The sequence below is a fragment of the Chelmon rostratus genome, chromosome 19 (genome assembly GCF_017976325.1).
Source record: "Chelmon rostratus isolate fCheRos1 chromosome 19, fCheRos1.pri, whole genome shotgun sequence".
Classification (NCBI taxonomy): Eukaryota; Metazoa; Chordata; class Actinopteri; order Chaetodontiformes; family Chaetodontidae; genus Chelmon; species Chelmon rostratus.
The window spans coordinates 19448827-19468807 of NC_055676.1; the positions used below are offsets into that span (position 1 = coordinate 19448827).

General features: G+C 41.5%; 3 protein-coding genes across 4 annotated transcripts; 2 read left to right on the forward strand and 1 right to left on the reverse strand.

The window, feature by feature from the left end:
• The first annotated feature begins 4619 nt into the window (after positions 1–4619).
• Positions 4620–9443, forward strand: tor1 (torsin family 1). 2 transcript variants are annotated; one of them, XM_041960009.1, is made up of 5 exons: positions 4620–4963; positions 6437–6702; positions 6803–6978; positions 7664–7791; positions 7911–9443. In XM_041960009.1, exons 1-5 carry the CDS (start codon positions 4765–4767, stop codon positions 8180–8182), a joined length of 1041 nt encoding a protein of 346 aa, XP_041815943.1. In that variant the 5' UTR covers positions 4620–4764; the 3' UTR covers positions 8183–9443. The 2 variants fall into 2 exon arrangements, with proteins under 2 accessions (XP_041815943.1, XP_041815944.1); XM_041960010.1 differs by lacking the exon at positions 4620–4963 and adding an exon at positions 5278–5569.
• A 1754-nt stretch (positions 9444–11197) lies between these two features.
• nsa2 (NSA2 ribosome biogenesis homolog (S. cerevisiae)) lies at positions 11198–14065 on the reverse strand. The gene is made up of 6 exons (XM_041960221.1): positions 13929–14065; positions 12733–12920; positions 12462–12612; positions 12153–12332; positions 11819–12011; positions 11198–11497 (listed from the first exon to the last, which is right to left on the reverse strand). Exons 1-6 carry the CDS (start codon positions 13929–13931, stop codon positions 11430–11432), a joined length of 783 nt encoding a protein of 260 aa, XP_041816155.1. The 5' UTR covers positions 13932–14065; the 3' UTR covers positions 11198–11429.
• Positions 14066–14363: 298 nt separating this feature from the next.
• Positions 14364–19941, forward strand: gfm2 (GTP dependent ribosome recycling factor mitochondrial 2). Its single transcript, XM_041960167.1, has 20 exons — positions 14364–14653; positions 14744–14828; positions 15255–15300; positions 15385–15482; positions 15584–15709; positions 15807–15895; positions 16007–16095; positions 16174–16234; positions 16501–16686; positions 16792–16872; positions 16961–17109; positions 17716–17856; positions 17978–18077; positions 18174–18360; positions 18439–18515; positions 18598–18736; positions 18827–19012; positions 19129–19244; positions 19330–19512; positions 19608–19941. The coding sequence occupies exons 1-20, from the start codon at positions 14645–14647 to the stop codon at positions 19734–19736; spliced, it is 2277 nt and encodes a 758-aa protein (XP_041816101.1). The 5' UTR covers positions 14364–14644; the 3' UTR covers positions 19737–19941.
• The last annotated feature ends 40 nt before the right edge of the window (positions 19942–19981 follow it).

The window sequence follows — 19981 nt, forward strand, 5'->3', positions numbered from 1 at the left end:
AACTGAGGAGTGGGGCGCTGATACAACAATAGTTTTTTAGACCACAGCCTTATTTGATTGGATAATGAGGCTGTTTAAGTGACTATTGTATAAAATATGGTTTCTTTGGTGGACCAAATGTTGTGTCCATTATTTTTTGTTGTAGTTTCCACCACTGTGGTGAAAGCTTTTGGAGTTACCATAATTCAGTTATTCAGTTATGTGTGTTCTCTGCACTTCCCAAAATACATAAACTTTGCACTGTAAGGGAAAACTAGTTGGCAGAGAAAAGCAATGAGCCCCTCCTGGTGGTGTTGCGGGGTATAGCAATTCAAATATGTACATATAACTACGCTGCACACGCCTGCAAGTTAACATACGGCCTTCACAGCCGGATTTCTCTTTCCATATCTCTAGCATTTATCTCTGCTCCCCATCAATTCTCTGATCTTCTGCGAATCTTCTCTCTGCATGTCCTCTCATTGTTGACTTCACAGGAATGTACTTTGGCCCTGGTTTGATTCTTTAAGTGGCCATCCAGCCCAGGCAGCCACAGGGTGGGGGGGTCATGGCAGGGGTTAGATGAGGTGAACAGAGGGGGAGTGGTGGGTCAGTGCGTGGTGGCACTGCCCTCAATTCATTGCGAGATTAGAGGTTGACCTGCCCCCTCTGTCTCCCCTTCAAAGCTCCGATGCCTCCTCAAGTGCCCTCTTCTATTCTTTAACCACTGAATGAACTAGCACTGGAGAAATTAGTGAGAATAGAAGAGAGGGAAAAACCTCTAATTAGGCATTAAGCTCTGAGTTTCCCACCTGGTAACAACAGAGTTAAACAGCTAAAACAAGCCAAATATTTCGCTCTGTCAGAGTTATCAAATCATTCTCCAACATCCACACTGAATAGATGTTTTTTACTCTGCAGGCTTAGTTATTCTTTCCCACTTGATGACCATTGAGAAGATGCCTAGACTCCTCATTCTGTAGAGTTGGGGAGGAGGGGGAAGCCTACTGCATAACCCCTCACTCATATTTTAGAAACAACAAAACCAAGAATCTACACTCAAAGCTAATGAAGCCCCATGTGTTCTTGTAATGTTACAGTTCTTCTTCACAATTAACTTTCAGCTGTAAATTCAGCTGCCTCCCTAAAGGTGCACTCCACTAATTGCATGTCAAAACCAATTTACAAGTCAGGAGGTGCCTCCAGAGGAGCTGTGACGGTCCATGAAAAATACTCAGGCGACATAATTTCAAGATCTCAGCTTGGACTTGAGTCTACAAATGTGAAACACAAATGCACAATGTAATGAGGTTTCAAGGGCGCAGGTGCTTATCAGTCAGGTAAGGTCTAACTAGCTACCTGGTTGCATCATGGGAACTGCAAGATTCAGCATTTTTGGAGCTTCACTCTTACTAGAGACAAAAAGTCAGGATCTGCAGGATATTGGCCTTTGCTTCTTTGAGCGAAGCAAGTCTAATTAAAAGGTTTGATCATTTTTATAATTTACAACTAATAAAATTCATACAGATAAACTCAAGGAAGGGTATGATTGGATGTTGGGCTACTTTGAAGGTTGTTTTTTTCTTTCTTAACACTTTTTTCACATCCTTCACAGCATCATCAAAGAAAGCTTTAATCCTGTTATCTCGGCCACAAAGGAGTCTGGGCTTCATCAGGTGTCATGGTCCTCAAGCTACACCTTTCACCCTCCCCTAAGACGTGACTTACATATTAGTTTACTGATAAAGTCACAGGCATTGCCCATTTCCGCGTGCAAGAAAATCTTTTCTATGTTTTGGCTACTATATAGATAGCTAGTTGTGTCTAATTTAACTTAATATGAAGCCATCTGTTGGTTAGAAAACTAAAAAAAAATATCTGAATCAATTGACTGAACAGTTTTTGTGGCATCGTCACTTTATTGGAGAATATTTAAGGGAGTCGCTAGATTTGAAAAGTATAAGTGTCAAATTTAGTGCGGTAATAACGTCTTACCCTTCGCGACAGCAAATACATTTTGGCCGCTCTCGGGTTCCGTAGTGGCGCAGTAAAGTCACCTGACCACCGGCCAATCAGCTGCGAGGACAGAGCCCTATATTATGACGAATTTACAGAAAGTTTATAACGATTGTATTTTAAAACATCGTGATAAAAAAACACACGTTTCATAATTTAAAAGTTCACATAAACCTAAAAACCGAACGCCACTTCTCCTTAAACTCAAACTTCCAAGAACGTATATAACGTTAACAGTATTTCAGTTATTGATAATCACGGTCGAGCTCTGTTTTCAGATAAATGCTAGCACAGAGTGTTGTATCTCCAGTTTGGTGAATAGCTTTCTAGTTTGGAGCCACCGGACTCTTTCACTTCGTTACCAGTCTTAGTATAAATTGTTCTCGATAACTTTTGGAGGGGAGAAATGTTGCTAGAAATGTCAAAGATAAGTGGAAAAAACTACCTACAGCCATAGTCACTGGAACACAAACGTCCCACTGTCGCCCCCTGGTGACTTTAATAGATGGGGCAGTGGGTCAAACTAATTGTAATTGTGTGCTGTACCTGACGATTTGATTCATCTACATATGAATGTCTTTATTGATCAACCATTTGGTCTGTAAATACAAATAATGAAAACCAAAACCCATTGTAATTTTACTTACAACTTTATTTCTCACTTACAGATGTGGCCTTCAGGGCTGTTTCATGGATACCAAATGTTAATGGACCAATGGACAATGATCTCTGGTATGTAAATACATTTGAATGGGTATGATCTTGTATTGGAGTATGTGTCTCCTCTGTCTTCTGATGTATTTCTCTTGTTCATGCTGGTGGATGCACAGCGAGAAGATGGTGGCCTTGCCCTCATGAGGACAGCTGGTCTCAGATATTGGGATGACAGCGGTTCACAGCATGGTAACTGGTCTTGTTGAAAAAGTACTGGACACATCAGGGTTAATATTGCACCTTGAGTAACAACTCTGACTGCAGAGTCCCTGTTGTGCAATAAGTGGGCAGACACTAAGTAACCGGCTCATGGTGGCTCAGTTTCCACTGTTTAGTGGTCTTTGGGTATGGAACTGTGCCAGATACTTAGACATACCGCAGCACTGAAACTGCTGTTACTAAAATAATCAGCAACCTCAGACTAAAGTCTTATGAAAATAAGGTCTCAGTTCTTGTCCTCTTAGGCCGAAGTGCAGTGTTTGATACAATGGACCATGATATCTTAATCAGTTGTCCTGATAAATCGGTCTGTTTGACTGTGTGTTAAACTGGTTTCAAACATACATCAAAGGGAGAAAGTTTTACATCAATCTTCGATTATGTGTCTGAGAAAAAAAACACTGAGAGACTTCAGCTCGTTCAAAACTCTGCAGCTATTAACCAGAACCAAGAGGAGAGAGCACATTAGTCCAGTTTTAGCTGCTCTGCACTGGCTTCCTGTCACATGCAGGATTGATTTTATGGTCATCCTCCTTGTCTGCAAAGCCCTTAATGGGCTAGCTACATTGCTAACTCCCTTGTGCATTCAAATAAATAAAGTATTATTGTTATTGTATAGTTTATTTGTAGCACATCAGCCCTATCAGTGTGGGGGATTGCCAGTGTCCTGCCCACTGTTTGAGTTATGCTTGCAATAGTCTATTTCACCTGTCAATCAACTTATCAATAGGTCGGGTCCGAATGAGCAAAATGGGCAATTCTGTAATGAGCAAACACATTTGACACCTTCAGAACTATGATAAAATGCTTCTTGTAAGAACTTATTCTCTTTGAATTTCATCATGAATCATAATTACAACTATTCAAATCAAATGATTCTTCCTACGCAAATATTTCTGGTTATTCTGAAAATGAAAACATGCAGTTCATCCACATTTTAACTAAAAAACTTTAAGAGACACAGGAAATAGGGCAAAACACAGTTAACATTTTGCCTTATTGCTTTCCTGCCTCCTCCACCACCATGTGGAGAGAAAGTTGACATATGAGGGAGTAATCAGTCAGGATTCCCTGACTGAAGCAGACAAAACCGTCAGATGGAAGCATTAAAGTAGTTTTAAAACCGACTGGTGATAAAATATTCAGCAACATTTGTCAAATAGACACAACAAGCCGACTAACAGTGAGACGCCTGGGGACCACAAAAATGATGATCCAGCCTGTCCATCACAAAGAGATGGATAACCTCTTTATCTGTCTCCCTTGTCATACATTTTAGAGTTCAAACAGAAAAAAAATGAAAAGCACTCACTCCATCCTTGCTTGTGAATGACTGAGGCTTTCCAGGATGCTCCTTTCATACCCAATCATGATACTATCACCTGTCACCAATCAACCTGTTTACCTGTGGAATGATCTAAACAGGTGTTTTTGGAGCATTCCACAACTTTTTCAATCTTTTGTTGCTCCTGTCCCAACTTGTCTGTAGCATGTTGCTGCATCAAATTCAGAATAAGCAGATATTTACAAAAGTATATGAAGTTTTTGCGATCAAACTTTAGATATATTTTCTTTGTGCTGTTTCCAACTGAGTGTATGTCAGAGAGGATGAGCAAGGTACCACACCTGAACCCACGTCTCACCTTTGGACTCTGACATCATGCCATCCCCGGATGTAGAGGACATCCACAGCGCCTCCACTTCCAGCTGTCTCCAGTGTTGTTTACTTAGCCCGCTTTGGCGAACAACTTGAGGCGCTTACTGGGACGCTGAGTTGTTTCTTTTGTGTGTGTGTGTTTTGTTTTTCGTGTGATGAAGCAGTAACATTTCTGCGAAATGAAACCGAAGAAGCGACACGTCCTGCTGCTGTGGATGCTTGTCTGCTCCGGCATGACGGAGGCGATCGAGCCCATCAGCACCAGCATAGCGGTTGGCATGGCTGCAGCTCTCACCGGGTTTTTAGCTAGCTATCAGAACATCCTCTACTATTTCCACGAGTGCTGTCGACCCGAGTGGATTTCTTTCAACAGGACAGGTAAGACAGGGGCACCCCGCTTACGCGTTAGCCATCATATTTGACTCTTGTGTCATCTATTCACACTTAAGCACATTAAGTTAACGGTAATCCAGTTAATATTAGCCATTAGTTTAACGTTAGCCGAGCGGGTGCCTCTGTTACACCGTAACTTCGCTACACAATTACCTAAAATGTGTAAACGTATGTATGACTAACTGTCAAACATTAAAGTTGTCCATTTTGCACCCCTTTCAAGCTTATCAAACATTTCTGATGTAGCGTTGAACATATCCTGGTGTGTTTTGTCGCGTGTTCATGACGTATGAGGAAGTTCCCCGTTGTAAAGAAGCCGTTAGCCTGCTGGTTCGGCGCGGATTTACCGTGGTATTATGGTTGTATTACCAGATAAATACAATTAATGTTGGAATTTAGTGGTTTCGACGATGAAAGCCACACACTTGTTTTTAGTATTCCACGTTTTTTCGACAGCCAGTGTGCTGGTAAACACGTTTGATCCGGTCACAACAACAGTGGCCGTAGGTGTCGGTGCGACACTGGGGCGGACGATATGGAATTATTTTCATGAAAGTTGTGTTTCAAGATGGATAGCCTTCAATGCAACAGGTGAGCAAACGCGGCGTTTAAATGTGTAGTCAGCGGCGCCATGGGAACAGTTTGTAGAGGGAACCATCTGTAACGTCAGTGCCTTGCGGTCTGGCCGACAGTGAAGGTGCCACGACCTGAGGGTCAAGACAGAAACCTTTTACACAGCTAAACACTGTTTTAATAAAGCCCCACATGGTCCTGCACCAGCCTTTTTGGCAACATATGAACCAGGATGGCCCCTCAGGTGTTCTGGCAAGACTGGTCTAATTGCCTGCGTGAGGACAGGGTGAGGCCTTAGTAAATAAACTTAAACTTAAAACTTATCAGTCCTCAGAGGGGAAATTCAGATCCCAGAGCTCAAAGTGTTGATGTCTTTAAAGGAAAACTTAAAACCTACCTCTTCAGCCTCAGCCAGCTTTTGATTAGAATGTTTTATTGACATTATGGAAATTAGGTTTAATTAGATTACATACTTTTACTTTAGATTACATACTTGGTTTAATGTTTTGTTGCCTTTTATGCCCTTTAAGACCTATAGTCCTCTGTTTTATTGGGTTTATTTCATTTTTGTCATTTGTACTTTTGTGTAATTGATTTCTAATTGTTTTACTGTCCATTTCTGTACTGTCTTATTTGTTATCAGCTATTACCAGTCACCTGTGAAGCACTTTGATACTCTTGCAATGCAATTAAGTTTGATTCGACATATTTAATGAGTGTGGCTGAGCTGTACTGAATAACTAAATGGATCATGACACAAGATGAAGCGAGATTTTGTAGTCTTGCCACCTCAGCTCAACAGTTTTCAAGGGAGATGCTGAGAAAAGTGTTTGTCAGGTGTTTGCAGCCACTAATCCTGTCGGCTTTTTCCTGTGCGCTCTCTAGGTCTCAAGGATGACCTGGAAAGCAAACTGTTCGGACAGCACATCGCGTCTCGCATCATCCTGAAAGCTGTGAATGGATTCATGAGCAACGACAACCCGAAGAAGCCTCTGGTGCTCTCTCTGCACGGATGGACCGGCACAGGGAAGAACTTTGTCAGTCAGCTGATCGCCGAAAGCATTTATAGAGAGGGAATGGACAGCAGCTTTGTTCATGTCTTCACATCTGAGCTTCACTTCCCACATTCGAGTCAATTTGATACCTACAAGGTATGATGACAAATAGGTGGAATCAAGTTATTTTCAGTTGAGACACAGTGACTTTGTGCTTTTCTGCCTTATATGTAAATGTGCTCCTGTTCCTCCTCAGTCTCAGCTACAGCAGTGGATTAAAGGCAATGTCACCAACTGTGCACACTCCATGTTCATCTTTGATGAGATGGACAAAATGCATCCCGGCTTGATCGACAGCATAAAGCCGTACCTGGACTACTACGACAAGCTGGACGGGGTTTCATATCGGAAAGCCATCTTCATCTTCCTCAGGTGAGTCTGACCAGTCAAACATTGTCATTTGATCCACAGAAAGGTTTCAGCCCAGGGAGCCAAAGTGTATCTTGGATATTTATAGGATCACATAAACATTAATAGCAAGTACTGCAAAAAAGTAGTAGTAACATCCTTTATCCAATCGATAGATAGATACTTTATTCATCTCCAAAGAGAATCATGAGTTCATAAAGTGTTGAACCTTGCTCCATCCTTGGTTGCGAATGACTGAGGCTTTCGAGGATGCTCCTTTCATACCCAATCATGATTCTATCACCTGTTGCCAATCAACCTGTTTACCTGTGAAATGTTCCAAACAGGTGTTTTTAGAGCGTTCCACATCTTTCCCAGTCTTTAGTCGCTCCAGTTCCAACTTGTTTGAAACATGTTGCTGCATCAAATTCACAATAAGCAGATATTTACAAAAATCAATGAAGCTGATTAGGAAAAACATTAAATATATTGTCTTTGTGCTGTTGTCAGTTGAGTATACAGTTTGCCAGAAAGGATTAGACAGTTACCATATTCTCTTTTATTTAGGTTTTACACAGTGTCCCAGCTTTTATGGAATCAGGTTGTAGAAACTATGTGTATATGTGTTATATTGTTTTTTGGTAGATGTAAACAGTGGTAACAATAGATGATCAGATGATACATTTGACTGTTTCTGATCGTCCTCTAGCAACGCTGGAGGAGATAGCATCATACAGACAGCTTTAGATTTCTGGAGAGCAGGGAGAGATCGAGAAGAGATGGAGCTCAAAGACCTGGAAACGGTGCTCTCTCTGTCAGTGTTCAACAACAAGAAAAGTGAGTGGAATTGAAATGAATACTTCTTTGTGTTGCTGGATATTTTGAGTGATCATCGTTCAGAAACTAGATTTGATGAAAAACACTTTGATGAAGTGTCTGTTCACCTCTTCCTGCAGGTGGCTTGTGGCATACAAGCTTGATTGACAAGAACCTGGTGGACTTCTTCGTCCCGTTTCTGCCTCTGGAGTACCGGCACGTCGTGCAGTGCGCCATGGCCGAGATGAAAGCCAGAGGACTTCAGCCAGACCAGAAGGTGGCAGACCAGGTGGCCAGAGATTTAGTCTATTTCCCCAAATCTGAGAGGGTGTTCTCTGTCAAAGGCTGCAAGACGATAGAGAGCAAGCTGCTACTACACATAGCGTCAGCGACTGATGGACGCCATGCTTGATCACTATGTGCACTTTTTTAAATAAAAACACTCTTGGCCAAAGGACTGAAGAGAGGAAGTCAGGCTGACCGGTCTCTGCGGAGGTTTCTCTGTCTGACCTTGTGGCCTCATGGAGGATTTCGGATGGCCGTCTACAGTGTTGCATCTCGGTTACACTGAACGTAGAGGCTGACGAAAGAGCCACGCCAGTTGAATGAAAAAATTATAAGACTGGAAATGCTATCCTGTGTAACTGATTAAGGGTTTTAATCTCCACATGTATGTCACAGCACAGTGAGATTCTCTGAGACGGTTTTTGTTTTCCTGCGAGCTTCTGAATGACTTACTGGTTTTCCTTCCGTCAGTCAAACTACAGCATGTCACTGTTGTGCACCTCTTGTTCTTCAGTGTATACTCCATATATATGGATTACAGCCTTAATTCTCTCTAATTTCCCAAGAATGAATTTTTTTTTTTTTTTTAAATCTACTGAGTTATTTTACACTCATACATGTACATGTGAGTTCATTAGCAGTCGGTGTTGGCCTTGGTGGGTGCTGCTTATAGCAAAGTCTCTCACTTTTCAAATACAGAAATGCAAAATTCCAAAAACTCTGTTTATATGTATCATATTTAAATCACCATTAGCGAGATTTTTATACAGTGCAGCCACACACTTTTAATATATAACATGGTTAATGTGATACATGAGTAATATACACTGTAATTGATATGGATGTGTCCATAGCAAACTGTTTCCAGATGTAAATTTGCCTTAAAGTTATGATCCTTAACACTATGACTGGACTCTGTAGCTGCAGTTGGACACTGTATGAACTCAGGATAGTAATTTCTCACAACACAAAAACAAATGTTTGATTTTACCAAAACTTGACTTTAGTATTGTTGAAATTGCAGATTGTTCTGAATACACATTTTTAATGAGATTGTGTGAAACAGAGTGGTTGATTATTTAGTTATTTAAAATTCAGCCTGAAGTAAAACACAAGTGCTCTCTTCTATAATGTGTCGTTCGGTGGGCCGTCCTGAACGTAGCTCTCCTCTGATGTTGTGGAAGGAAATGTTGGTTTCTCAAAATCTGACGCCTTTGAAACCACAACAAGAAATCTTAATGATGATAATGTTATTAGTATATAAGTCTTTGTAGTGGCTCACAGTTGGCAGCTGTATGTGAAGGAGGTTATCGTCGACCCTGAAAGAACATTGTTGGTGTGGATGGACGGCAAACACACCAGACAAACAAATCACAAATAAAATATGAAATTTTCTTGGCGTCAGTGTTTCTCATGTATGCTTCACATCAGTCTGAAACTTGCAAACTGGTGAACCACAGGGTGACAGCTCAAAGACTCAGCTATACCGTGTCTGAGTGAGCTGGTTTCTGAGAGGAGGTGACTGCAAACATCTTTCGGTGCACCTCTTCATGGGAGTCACTGCTCCTGAGTTAACGCGAGGTGACATCCTCGCTGTCAGGGTAGCTATAGGTTCAGGCAATGTATATGCAGTGGAAGAAATAAGTGTTACGTATAACATATATCCAATGCAGCTATTCACATCAAATCTAGATGGTACTCCTGTCTGCACGGATGCTGTATTATCATTGAAGCCAGTGAGTGATATGACAGCCCCACAGTCGAGGCTTAGTGTCAGCTGTGCTTGTTTTAAAGTGCTCTATAAATAAAGTTTACTTGAATTGAGTTGAGGCAAAATATCCCTATCACTCCTGGTGGTTGACTGTGGTATAGGTGATAGGAGCCTGACTGATAAAGGCTAAAAATGCCTTCAGTTTTGTAATAAAACAAAAATATATATAAAAAATAAACATCAAATAATAATGTTAGGCCAAAATTTAATTTTTATTTCAGTTTGAGTGTACAGCCCTCAAGGTGTCTGTCCAGAAAAATTCTGGCCCTCCGACAAATATAGGTGGAGACCCCTGTCATATGCCGAGGCATTTTTCAGTGTCTTCAACAAATGTGTATTTTAATAGCTCAGTTATGGGTAAAAAATATCAGGGAATATTTGCTCAGTAGAGGGGAAGAGTGTGAGATATACACAATGTTTAATGATCCCGATACTTGAATTAATCCTGCAACATGAGAACCAGAGCTCTGTCTTTCATCTTGGTAATGTCACCCAGCAGTTTACACCGTATGCAGGTGAGTCAGTCCACCTTCAGAACATTCTTGATACCTGTCCAGGTTTAGTTACACTCCCATTTTCAATTGCATTGTATGACTGCCCAGGTATTACGTCAGATAACTGCCATGCAATCACTCCACTGCTTTTAAATATACAATGAATGGTCAATGAATGGGCGTATTAGCCGAGTTGACTTTACAGAACATATTAATCCTAGGTTGCTCTTCAGAATCTGCCCTACACTGCAAAAAGGGAAATCAAAGTAAGATGAAGACTCTGCATCTTAAATCAAAGTATATTCGTTTGTTTTCTGTCTGACAAGATTTATCTTCTTACCAGGCAGTTTTTATGTTAAGAGCATTACACTTGTTCCAAGCTTTTTTGTCCTTAACCATCCAATTAAGAGACTATTGCCTCCTACTGAGATGTTATTGCTGGTTCTGAGTAACCTAATGCTTGAAACTACAATTCCCATAAAAAAAGCTGTCTGATCAACAGTGACAAGTTCAAACTGCTTTGTTGAAGTCAGGATTTCCTTGTAACCAGACAAATGTGCTTGTTTTAGTCTGGCTGGACTGGTTTTAAGATAAGGGTTTTTGAGACTTAATGGGACGTTCTCCTGTTCTGCTGACATATAAATTTGCTTACTCTAAGTAACATTTCCCAGTTTGATTGCTTTTTTCTTGTCTTTGAGGGCCAAGTTTGTGCAGTGTGCTTTTCTAAACCTTCTTTATTAAACACATCTTTGAACTATCATGAATATCAGCACGGGTCCCTGTGAGTTTTCAGGAGAAAAGAGCTGAACTATTCGCTTGTAATACGGAGTAATTTACAAGCAAGCAAAAAAAAAAAGGACAAAAGTCATGAAAATGATCTGGTGTAATATCAAATTTATTTAAATCACATTTAACACAGTAATCACCCCATTTCCTTTTCCTTTGAGCATCCTGGTACAAAACTGCTTGTGTTGCCAAGTGCAGCATCAGTGATATTCCTGAAGGTCCTGTGGTTTGATGCCCATTGCTTGTGGCATCTTTGTGTTCTTCGTTGGAGTCAACAGTCCTCATGTAAATTCAGTTACCAGGCACAGTCTGTATTGAGAGTCTTATACCAGCAGAACTGCATTGATGCAGCCATCATTCTCTGGGTTATTTGTCACCTGGGCATATTTACCTGCGAAGTAGAAATATTTAAGTTACAACATATTCACATACCACACTGATATATATATAAAACACTTAGAAGCATAACATTTCAAATGTTTTGGAGACTTGATTCTTCAACACCTTTATCTTGATGTTACTTCCAACTATTGTGTTTCTACAGCAGTACCGCGCCGTGTTTATCAAGACACAGTCAAACTCTTCAAACTGAAAATGGAGGAGCAATTTCTTATTCATGCAGATGTTTCTGAAGTATTTACAAAAATAGCACATAACACACATCACTGAAGAGCATGTAAATAAACAGATCAGTGGGTTTATGAGCACTCACCCCAGACAACCTTTCCTCCTTGTGTAACCAAGCCCAGCTCGCTGACATTGACTTCTATGACTGTTCCTTTTGTGATGACTCCCAGGGTGGTGTAGAGGGGTGAGGAGGGGTTCTTCTTCACACCGAGGATGGGAAGACAGAATGTGGCCTTCAGCTCTGGATGTGTGACATGAGCCTTCTTAAAACGTAAACCCTAAAGTAGAATAAAGAGAGAGAGGTCACTTAGGAGTTTGGCACTAAAACAGAAATGCACTGTTTAATTCTATTCTGAAACTGTGTTGTGGATTAGTTCAAGTGTGACATTAAAAACATTCCAGCTATACTGTGATCTTACCATGGGCCTGATGAAACGCTCATATTTTGGAGGTTTACGAGTGAAGCCGTCGCCAACAAAGCAAACTTTGGTGACCATTCTCTTCCATGCTTTCTTTTGTCTCTTTCCGGTTCTGATGACTTTCAGCACTTCTGTCTCTCCCTGGGCTCGCACCTTTGGCAGTGGCACCTCCCATTTGCCCTACAGAAAACATTACACACATTTATATCATTATCATGAAATCAATGTTTTAATTTAAATGACCTTTTCACTGTGGCGTTTAATAGACAACCACTGAAGAAGGGGCTTCTGGCATGAGCAGATACTTACAGCTTTTTCTTTCCTCTTCTGTTTGATCATGTTGGAGAGGACTTTAGCGCGGGACTGTCCCTCTCTGTCCAGCAGGTAGGCTGGCACTGCTCCCTCTGGGGTCTTATCATCATTCTTCTGTTTGGTCTTCCTCTGTTCATGCATTTTGATGCTGCAGAGATATAAATCAGAATCATTTGTCTGTTTGTTGGATGAAGTTTTCACGGTTGATTTTTTTTTAAAAACACCCAACATTTATACACACAAGCCCCGTGTCTCTCGGTCTACTTACGTCTTCTTCATCTGGATCTTCTCTGCATGTCTCTGTTTGTGGTACAGTTTGGCCTTCAAACCAATCAACTTCCTGGCTTTGTGGGACCGCTCATGGGCCTCACGGCTCTCCTTCTTCCTTTTCTTTTCATGGTGGTCCAGGCGGTAGCCATGTCGCTTGCGGTGTAACTCAATGTGCTCGTTCTGAGGCTACACAAGAGAAAGCAAACATGCAATTTAATCAACCTTGATTACAAAGTATAATAAATGCACAGGTTTGGTGCAGAAATCTATACTTTCCAGTTCCAACTAAGAGCTACCACACATGATATTGCTTAGAAGAACTGCAACTGTCTAGAGGCTCAAATGCGGACCAATATGACATATCAGTCTGTTCAATGGTGGAAACTAAAATGCAATAAGGCACATTGCAATTTCAGTGTGCCTCATTGCATGTGCCAGAGCTTTAACTATTTTAATCGGCACATTTATAACAACAAATCAAAATCTATCTAGAGCTAAGTTTAGAGGTAAAATATATCTGCAACTTATAATCGTTTAAGTCATGTTTAAAGCAAAAATTCAAACAGTCTTTGAGGATTTGCTGTTTTTTTCTGTTTTACATCATTATAAATTTCATACACTGGGGTTTTGGGTATGGGATTATTGGAAAAAAAGGGGAATTTGAAGATGACACCATGGGTTCCAATAAATTAAAAATGTTCAGATCAATCAATAATGACATTAATTACTTGCAGCCTGAATCTATCCATACCTCGTTCAGTCACGTGATAAAACAAACAATAACAATTCAGCTAGATTGTCACTTGCCAATCAAGTTAATTTAAATTTCATAATTAAAGGTTAAACTTAAGTAAATGACTGGGTACAACAATGAGGTACTTCTCGACCAACTCTGAAACAATTATACAAGTTTACAACACCTAGTGTAAACACCTACAATCTACAATCACAAACACGACATGGGCAGTAAAGACTGTAATACAAAAATGTCTATTTTATTAATCGAAATAAATGTGTTGAAATAAGTTCAACATAATAATAAAATGTTTAGGAATAACACTAAGTACAACACCAGAGCAGAGCAGCACGTCTCCCAGCCACATGTCAACTAAAGCTAATGCTAGCACAATATGCTAACCTGTTAAACTGCCCTAAAATAGTCGAATAATAAAAAAAAAAGGATTGACTTCTTACCATTTTGTGTGTAAAGAGTTAAGTGTTACAGTGAATACGTCGCACGTGGCATCAGGTGGTTAAGACGCAGAATATTCGGTGTTTTTTGCTTGAGGCTGGGGTCTTTTCGATGTTGTTTTCCCCGAAGCCGATACTTGAAGGAAGTACGTCAGGATGACGCACCGGGTTGTCCGTTAGTTTAATATGATCGGCTTCGCCTTTAAGACAGATAACTGTGACAGTGAACCATATTTAAGACAAAATACACTTTACACTTCTTTGTTGAATTTAGGTAAATATTATTGAAAAACTTAATGTACGTATATTAAACAATTTTGCAGTTGTTGACAATGACGGGACCAATTTTGTGTTCGTGTCCGGAAAATTAAGACACACGGGCTTGTTCCCAGGGATGTATTTTGGAGTTGGACCTTATGAAAGCCTGACAGATGATAGTGAGCGCTATGTTATCTTGTAGGACGTTTTGATTATTTAGTCTGGGGTAGAATTAGAATTTAGTCGCTGAATATAGCGAGAAGTCTCCCTGTTTTTCTTCTGTCTTCTTCTTCTTTTCTTGTTATGTTGTAGCCATCACAAGTGGGCTGACATCTTCTTCTTTTGACCGCAATGTTGCTTCACAGTGGTTAGTTTAAACCTAAGACTGCTTCTTGGGGAAAAGGTGGGAAGATATACAGTCATTAAAGTTTCCCGTTAGAGCCTTTCGGCCCCAAAAGAGGATGATTCGGGTAAGATATAACCTGCCAAACCAAGTGCTGTCATTAATACATTATATTAATATCATGTTGGATTAATAACAGGTTCGTTGTCATTGACAGGGAAGGTATTTATTCACTGCTGGCCTGCAGTGCTGCAAATGCAGAGTGAGCTGTCATGTAAAAAGACATTACAGCTTCCTCCAAGGTGCGTCGATTTCATTACTAGATGCGTTTATGATTATGAAATGCATTAGTTTGTTTATTCGTCAAGCAGGATTCTAGCTTTGTCATCAATTACTGAGTTTAGTCTTTTATGAAGTAAAAACTAGACATTTGCTGGTTAAATTTGACAAATGTTTCAGATCATATCAGTGATGTGAAGCACATCTGCTAATGAATATCATATGAAATGATTAAAAGCTCCAGAACAGCTACTACATTGAATTTATTTGCAAGGTTAAGAATGAAATCTGGAACTCAGCGTATAGGTCTTTGGGGTGTTTCAACTACACATTGGGCTGTTGTAACTTGTGATGTGTGGATAACATAATCAGCACTAGAAACTTATTATACATCATCATCACTGTTTCAGTCAGATCATCAGTAATGTGCTTCATGTTTCCTGTCATAGATGATGTCAAATCATTGCGGGCTGTCGTCAGTCCTGATATATCCAAGTAAGTAACTGTATCCTGCAGTCTCTGCTCTTTACATCCAGCTGGGCTCCAGGCTCTGTGCTAACTTGTGCACTGTATCTGCAGGATCCGAAACATTGGCATTATGGCCCACATTGATGCAGGAAAGACAACAACCACAGAAAGGATGCTTTATTACTCTGGCTATACGAGAGCACTAGGAGGTCTGTAAAATGGTTAAAAAACAGGATGTGGACCTTTTTAATTCTGATTACCTGCTTGTTCCTGTGTCTTTAATTTATTTCTGTTACTTGGTTGCTTTCAGATGTGGACGATGGGGACACAGTCACAGATTTTATGGCTCAGGAGAGGGAGCGTGGCATCACCATACAGTCGGCAGCAGTCATATTTGATTGGAAAAGTTATAGAATAAACCTTATTGACACCCCAGGTAGAAATGGCATCTTTGTGAGAGTAAAACATTCCAATAATGAGAAGGAGCAGCCACCCATATATGACTCTGTGTGTGTGTGTGTGTGTGACTACAGGGCACGTTGACTTCACTCTCGAGGTAGAGCGGGCACTTCGGGTGCTTGATGGGGCCGTTGCTGTGTTTGATGCCTCTGCTGGCGTTGAGGTTAGAACTCTGCTTTTAAGCTGCTCCTCGTCTCATTTTGACATTTGTTGTGTTTTACAATGGCGTGCACGCTGAACACAGTCGCTTCTGTTGCCTTGGAAACACCAACAGGCTCAAACTCTGACCGTGTGGAGACAAGCAGAGAAGCACCACGTTCCCTGTGTTTGCTTCCTGAATAAGATGGATAAGCCTGCAGCAAGGTGAGTGACTGAGCAGTCGACCATATTCAAGTTTTGTTCTTATTGTTCGAAATTTAACTCTGTCATTTTTTCTCACAGCCTAAGTTTTTCTATCGAGAGCATAAGACAGAAGTTGAAAGCCAACCCAGTCCTCCTGCAGGTAGGCCTTCTTTTGATGAAGGGTAACATGCAATAAAAGACATTACTTTGTAATGACTGAAATCAGTTCTGCATCAGCTGTAGATTTACAACAAAGATGCAATAAACAGGCTTATTGATGAGAAGACAGATGAGTGAAAATGTATTTTTATTATTGTAAAACTTGTAATAACTCAGTCATGAAACAAAGAAAGTCTGTCTAAAAACTTAATGGAAGTACGTTACCATGACATTGGTTGTCTCACAGAGAGCCATCCTGTTTCACAGATTCCTGTCGGCAGTGGCAAAAGCTTCTCAGGTGTCGTAGACTTGTTAACCAACCAGAAGCTGATGTGGAATCTAAGCTCTTTGGAAAATGATGGACGAATGTTTGAAAGCAAACCCCTCGAGCAGTCGGATGCGCCAGAACTCCTGCAGGAGGTCAAAGAGGCCAGGGCGGCCTTAATAGAGCAGGTACACGACATCACTTTAACAGCAGCGTTGACAATTTAAATATTGAGAAAATGTGAAGATTTCCCAGAATTCTTCTCCAGTTTATATTTCTGTTTTCAATCACAGATTGCTGATCTGGATGATGAGTTTGCTGAGTTGCTGCTGACTGATTTTAGTGAGAATTTTGATGCCATTCCCTCCATAAAGGTGAGTGATGTGTTGCATGGTACCACAGTATAATAAAGCAGCGCTGTTACTTGTGAATACAGAGATAATAGTGCAGATATGTCCTCAGCTACAGGAAGCTGTGCGGCGGGTGACACTGGCCCGTAAAGGCGTCCCAGTACTCTGTGGGAGCTCTTTGAAAAACAAAGGTGTTCAGCCTCTTTTAGATGCCATCACCGCCTACCTGCCTGCCCCCAGTGAACGGCACCATGACCTGGTGTGAGTAAATTCCTCAACCTATCACAGACTCAGACCAGAACTGTTATGGCAGTGAGTTAAAGCATGATTCCAGCATGATTTGAGTTCTTATCCAGATTCTGCATTCCAATCCTGTTTTTCAGTGCTTTTATCAGATTATGTTGGTTGTTTTAATCTTTTACAGCTACTGCATGAAGCTCTCCTAGTTTAGAAGATCGTAGTAGTTCTAAACTGGAGTTTTATTCCAGACAGGAAGTGAGTAAGGATTAAGACGTGTGTGTCTTTTTTGCACTCTTTAAGATGAGCTGGTCAGTTTCCTTTAATACAACGTTGTAGAATATGTTTTCCTGCCTCTCGTCTATACTGATTTAATTCGAGGTTTTCCTTGTCACATTGAATTTCACGGGTCTCAATGAGCCTGAGAACTTGATCAAAACTGATTTACAAATATCCTCCATTGCATTGCACACAAGTAGACTGTCACAATGTACATTAAATGGATGGATGATGGATAAAAATGAGCCAAAACTCAAATCATGCAGGAATAGTCCTTCAATGAATATGCCACGCCATTATGAAAATATGTTTCTATTCACATTTGTTCATTGTTGTCATACCAAACTACAGGCGGTGGTACAAGGACGACTTGTGTGCTCTGGCCTTCAAGGTTCTCCATGACAAGCAGCGTGGTCCTCTGGTATTTCTTAGGATTTACTCCGGTACTCTCAAACCACAGACTGCCATCCACAACATTAACAGGAACAGCACGTGCGTAGTTCCCATTACAACCACGCAATCCTGATCTACCCCTGACCTACCAATCAGTTTGAACTGAAACCTTTGGTATAAAATGTCAGAACTTGTATTTATTGTATCATGTTGTGCACAGTGAGAGGATGAGCAGGCTGCTGGTGCCGTTCGCTGATCAGCATGTAGAAATCTCCTCCATGACAGCGGGAAACATCGCTCTGACTGTCGGACTGAAGCAGGTAGAGCATTATACATTCATACCTCACAGTCATTATTTGCTGTTTTGAAGATTTCCGCCTCACACAGGTTACTTAAGTTATCCACTTTCACTTAAGACCATCACAGGGGACACCATCGTTTCATCAAAGGCTTCAGCAGCAGCTGCAGCTCGCCGAGCCCAAAAAGACAGCGGGGTAGGGAAGAAGAGTGGGGAGCATGCCACCATGGTCCTTTCAGGCGTGGAGGTCCCTGATCCAGTCTTCTTCTGCACCATAGAACCGCCAACCATGGCCAAACAGGCTGGTCAGTGACAGTGATTAAAGTATTGCTACACATGCTCCAGCAAGCTTGTAGCCACTCCTTTTTTTCTCCCCAAAAAAGATCTTGAGAATGCACTCAACTGCCTCCAGAGAGAAGACCCCAGTCTTAAAGTCAGGGTCGACCCTGATTCTGGCCAGGTAATAGCTTCATTGGATCAGCCAGCTTTTCCTTTAGTCAGAGCATCTGCCGCAATGAGTAAATGTCACTCTCCTTCCTCAGACCATTTTGTGTGGAATGGGAGAGCTGCACATCGAGATCATCCACGATCGAATCAGAAGAGAGTATGGCATTGAGACTCACCTTGGACCTCTGCAGGTGGCTTACAGGGAGACAATTCTCCATGAGGCCTCTGCTACAGGTACACACTTTTCTCAACTGGTCAGCCAGGTTATGGCTCAGGGAGAAATACTTCTTCTGCATGAGTTTTCCTGCTTGTCTTATAATGCAGATACGCTGGACCGTGCTGTTGGCGAGAGGCGACATGTTGTGACAGTGGAGCTGGCCGTCAGACCTGTGGACATCTTCTCTTCGGGTGGTTCGTGTCAATTTGCGGTCACAGAGGAACTGGGGGCGCAGCTACCAGCAGAAATGAAGGAGGCGCTGGAGAACGGAGTACACTGCTCGTATCTTCAAGGTAGCATTGACCTAAGCTCATTTCTTCTCTTGCAGCCCTTTTTGTATTTTCAGATGGTGTTATGTAAGAGGTAGCCAAGCCCGCTAAATGTCTTCAATCCCTGCTTCCACCTTCAGGTCCGTTGCTAGGTTATCCTTTACTGGGTGTATCCACACTGATTCAGAGCGTCAACATGCAACCTGGAACATCTCCTGCCATGGTGTCCGCCTGCGTGTCCCGCTGCATGCTGAAGGTAAACCACCATGGCTTCCCTTGTGATAACTGCAAACTACAGGATTATCAATAGCTAAGCCACAGTTGTGCTTCTTTGGATGCAGGCCCTGAGGCAAGCAGGAGGTCAGGTCCTGGAGCCGGTGATGTCACTGGAGGTGACTGTCAGGGAGGAGTACCTTGGCTCCGTGCTGGGGGATTTAGCCCAAAGACGAGGAACCGTCCGAGATATCCAGAGTCGTCATGACAACAAAGTGCTGCTAGCAACTGCGCCACTGGCTGAGATGATGGTGAGGTGTCACCCAATTCAAACGTGTCTGTAGTTTTTGGTTTTAATAGGTTGCCCTGACAGTGATTAAGTACTCATCCCGTTTTTCTTCTGAAGGGTTACTCCACCATCCTGAGAACGCTGACGTCAGGCAACGCCACCTTCTCTCTGGAGCTGGACACCTATGAGGCCATGAACCCCCAGGACCAGAACGTCCTCCTTAAAAGGATGTCCGGTCTGCTGTGATCCACTATTCTCAACACTGTGTGACTGTTCAGCAATGGGACCAACAGCCTTCTGAGACAGAGGCATGGCTAATAATATCCAAAAAGACTTTTCTAGGATTTACAGTAAAGACTTCACTACTGAAAAGTAGCCTAAATAAAATGCTACTTACAGCATGAATTCCCACTGCAGGGAGACAATACAAACAATGCACCGTGTTGTTAATAATAAATAATCTGTAGGCATGAATTTCATACCCTTATTTT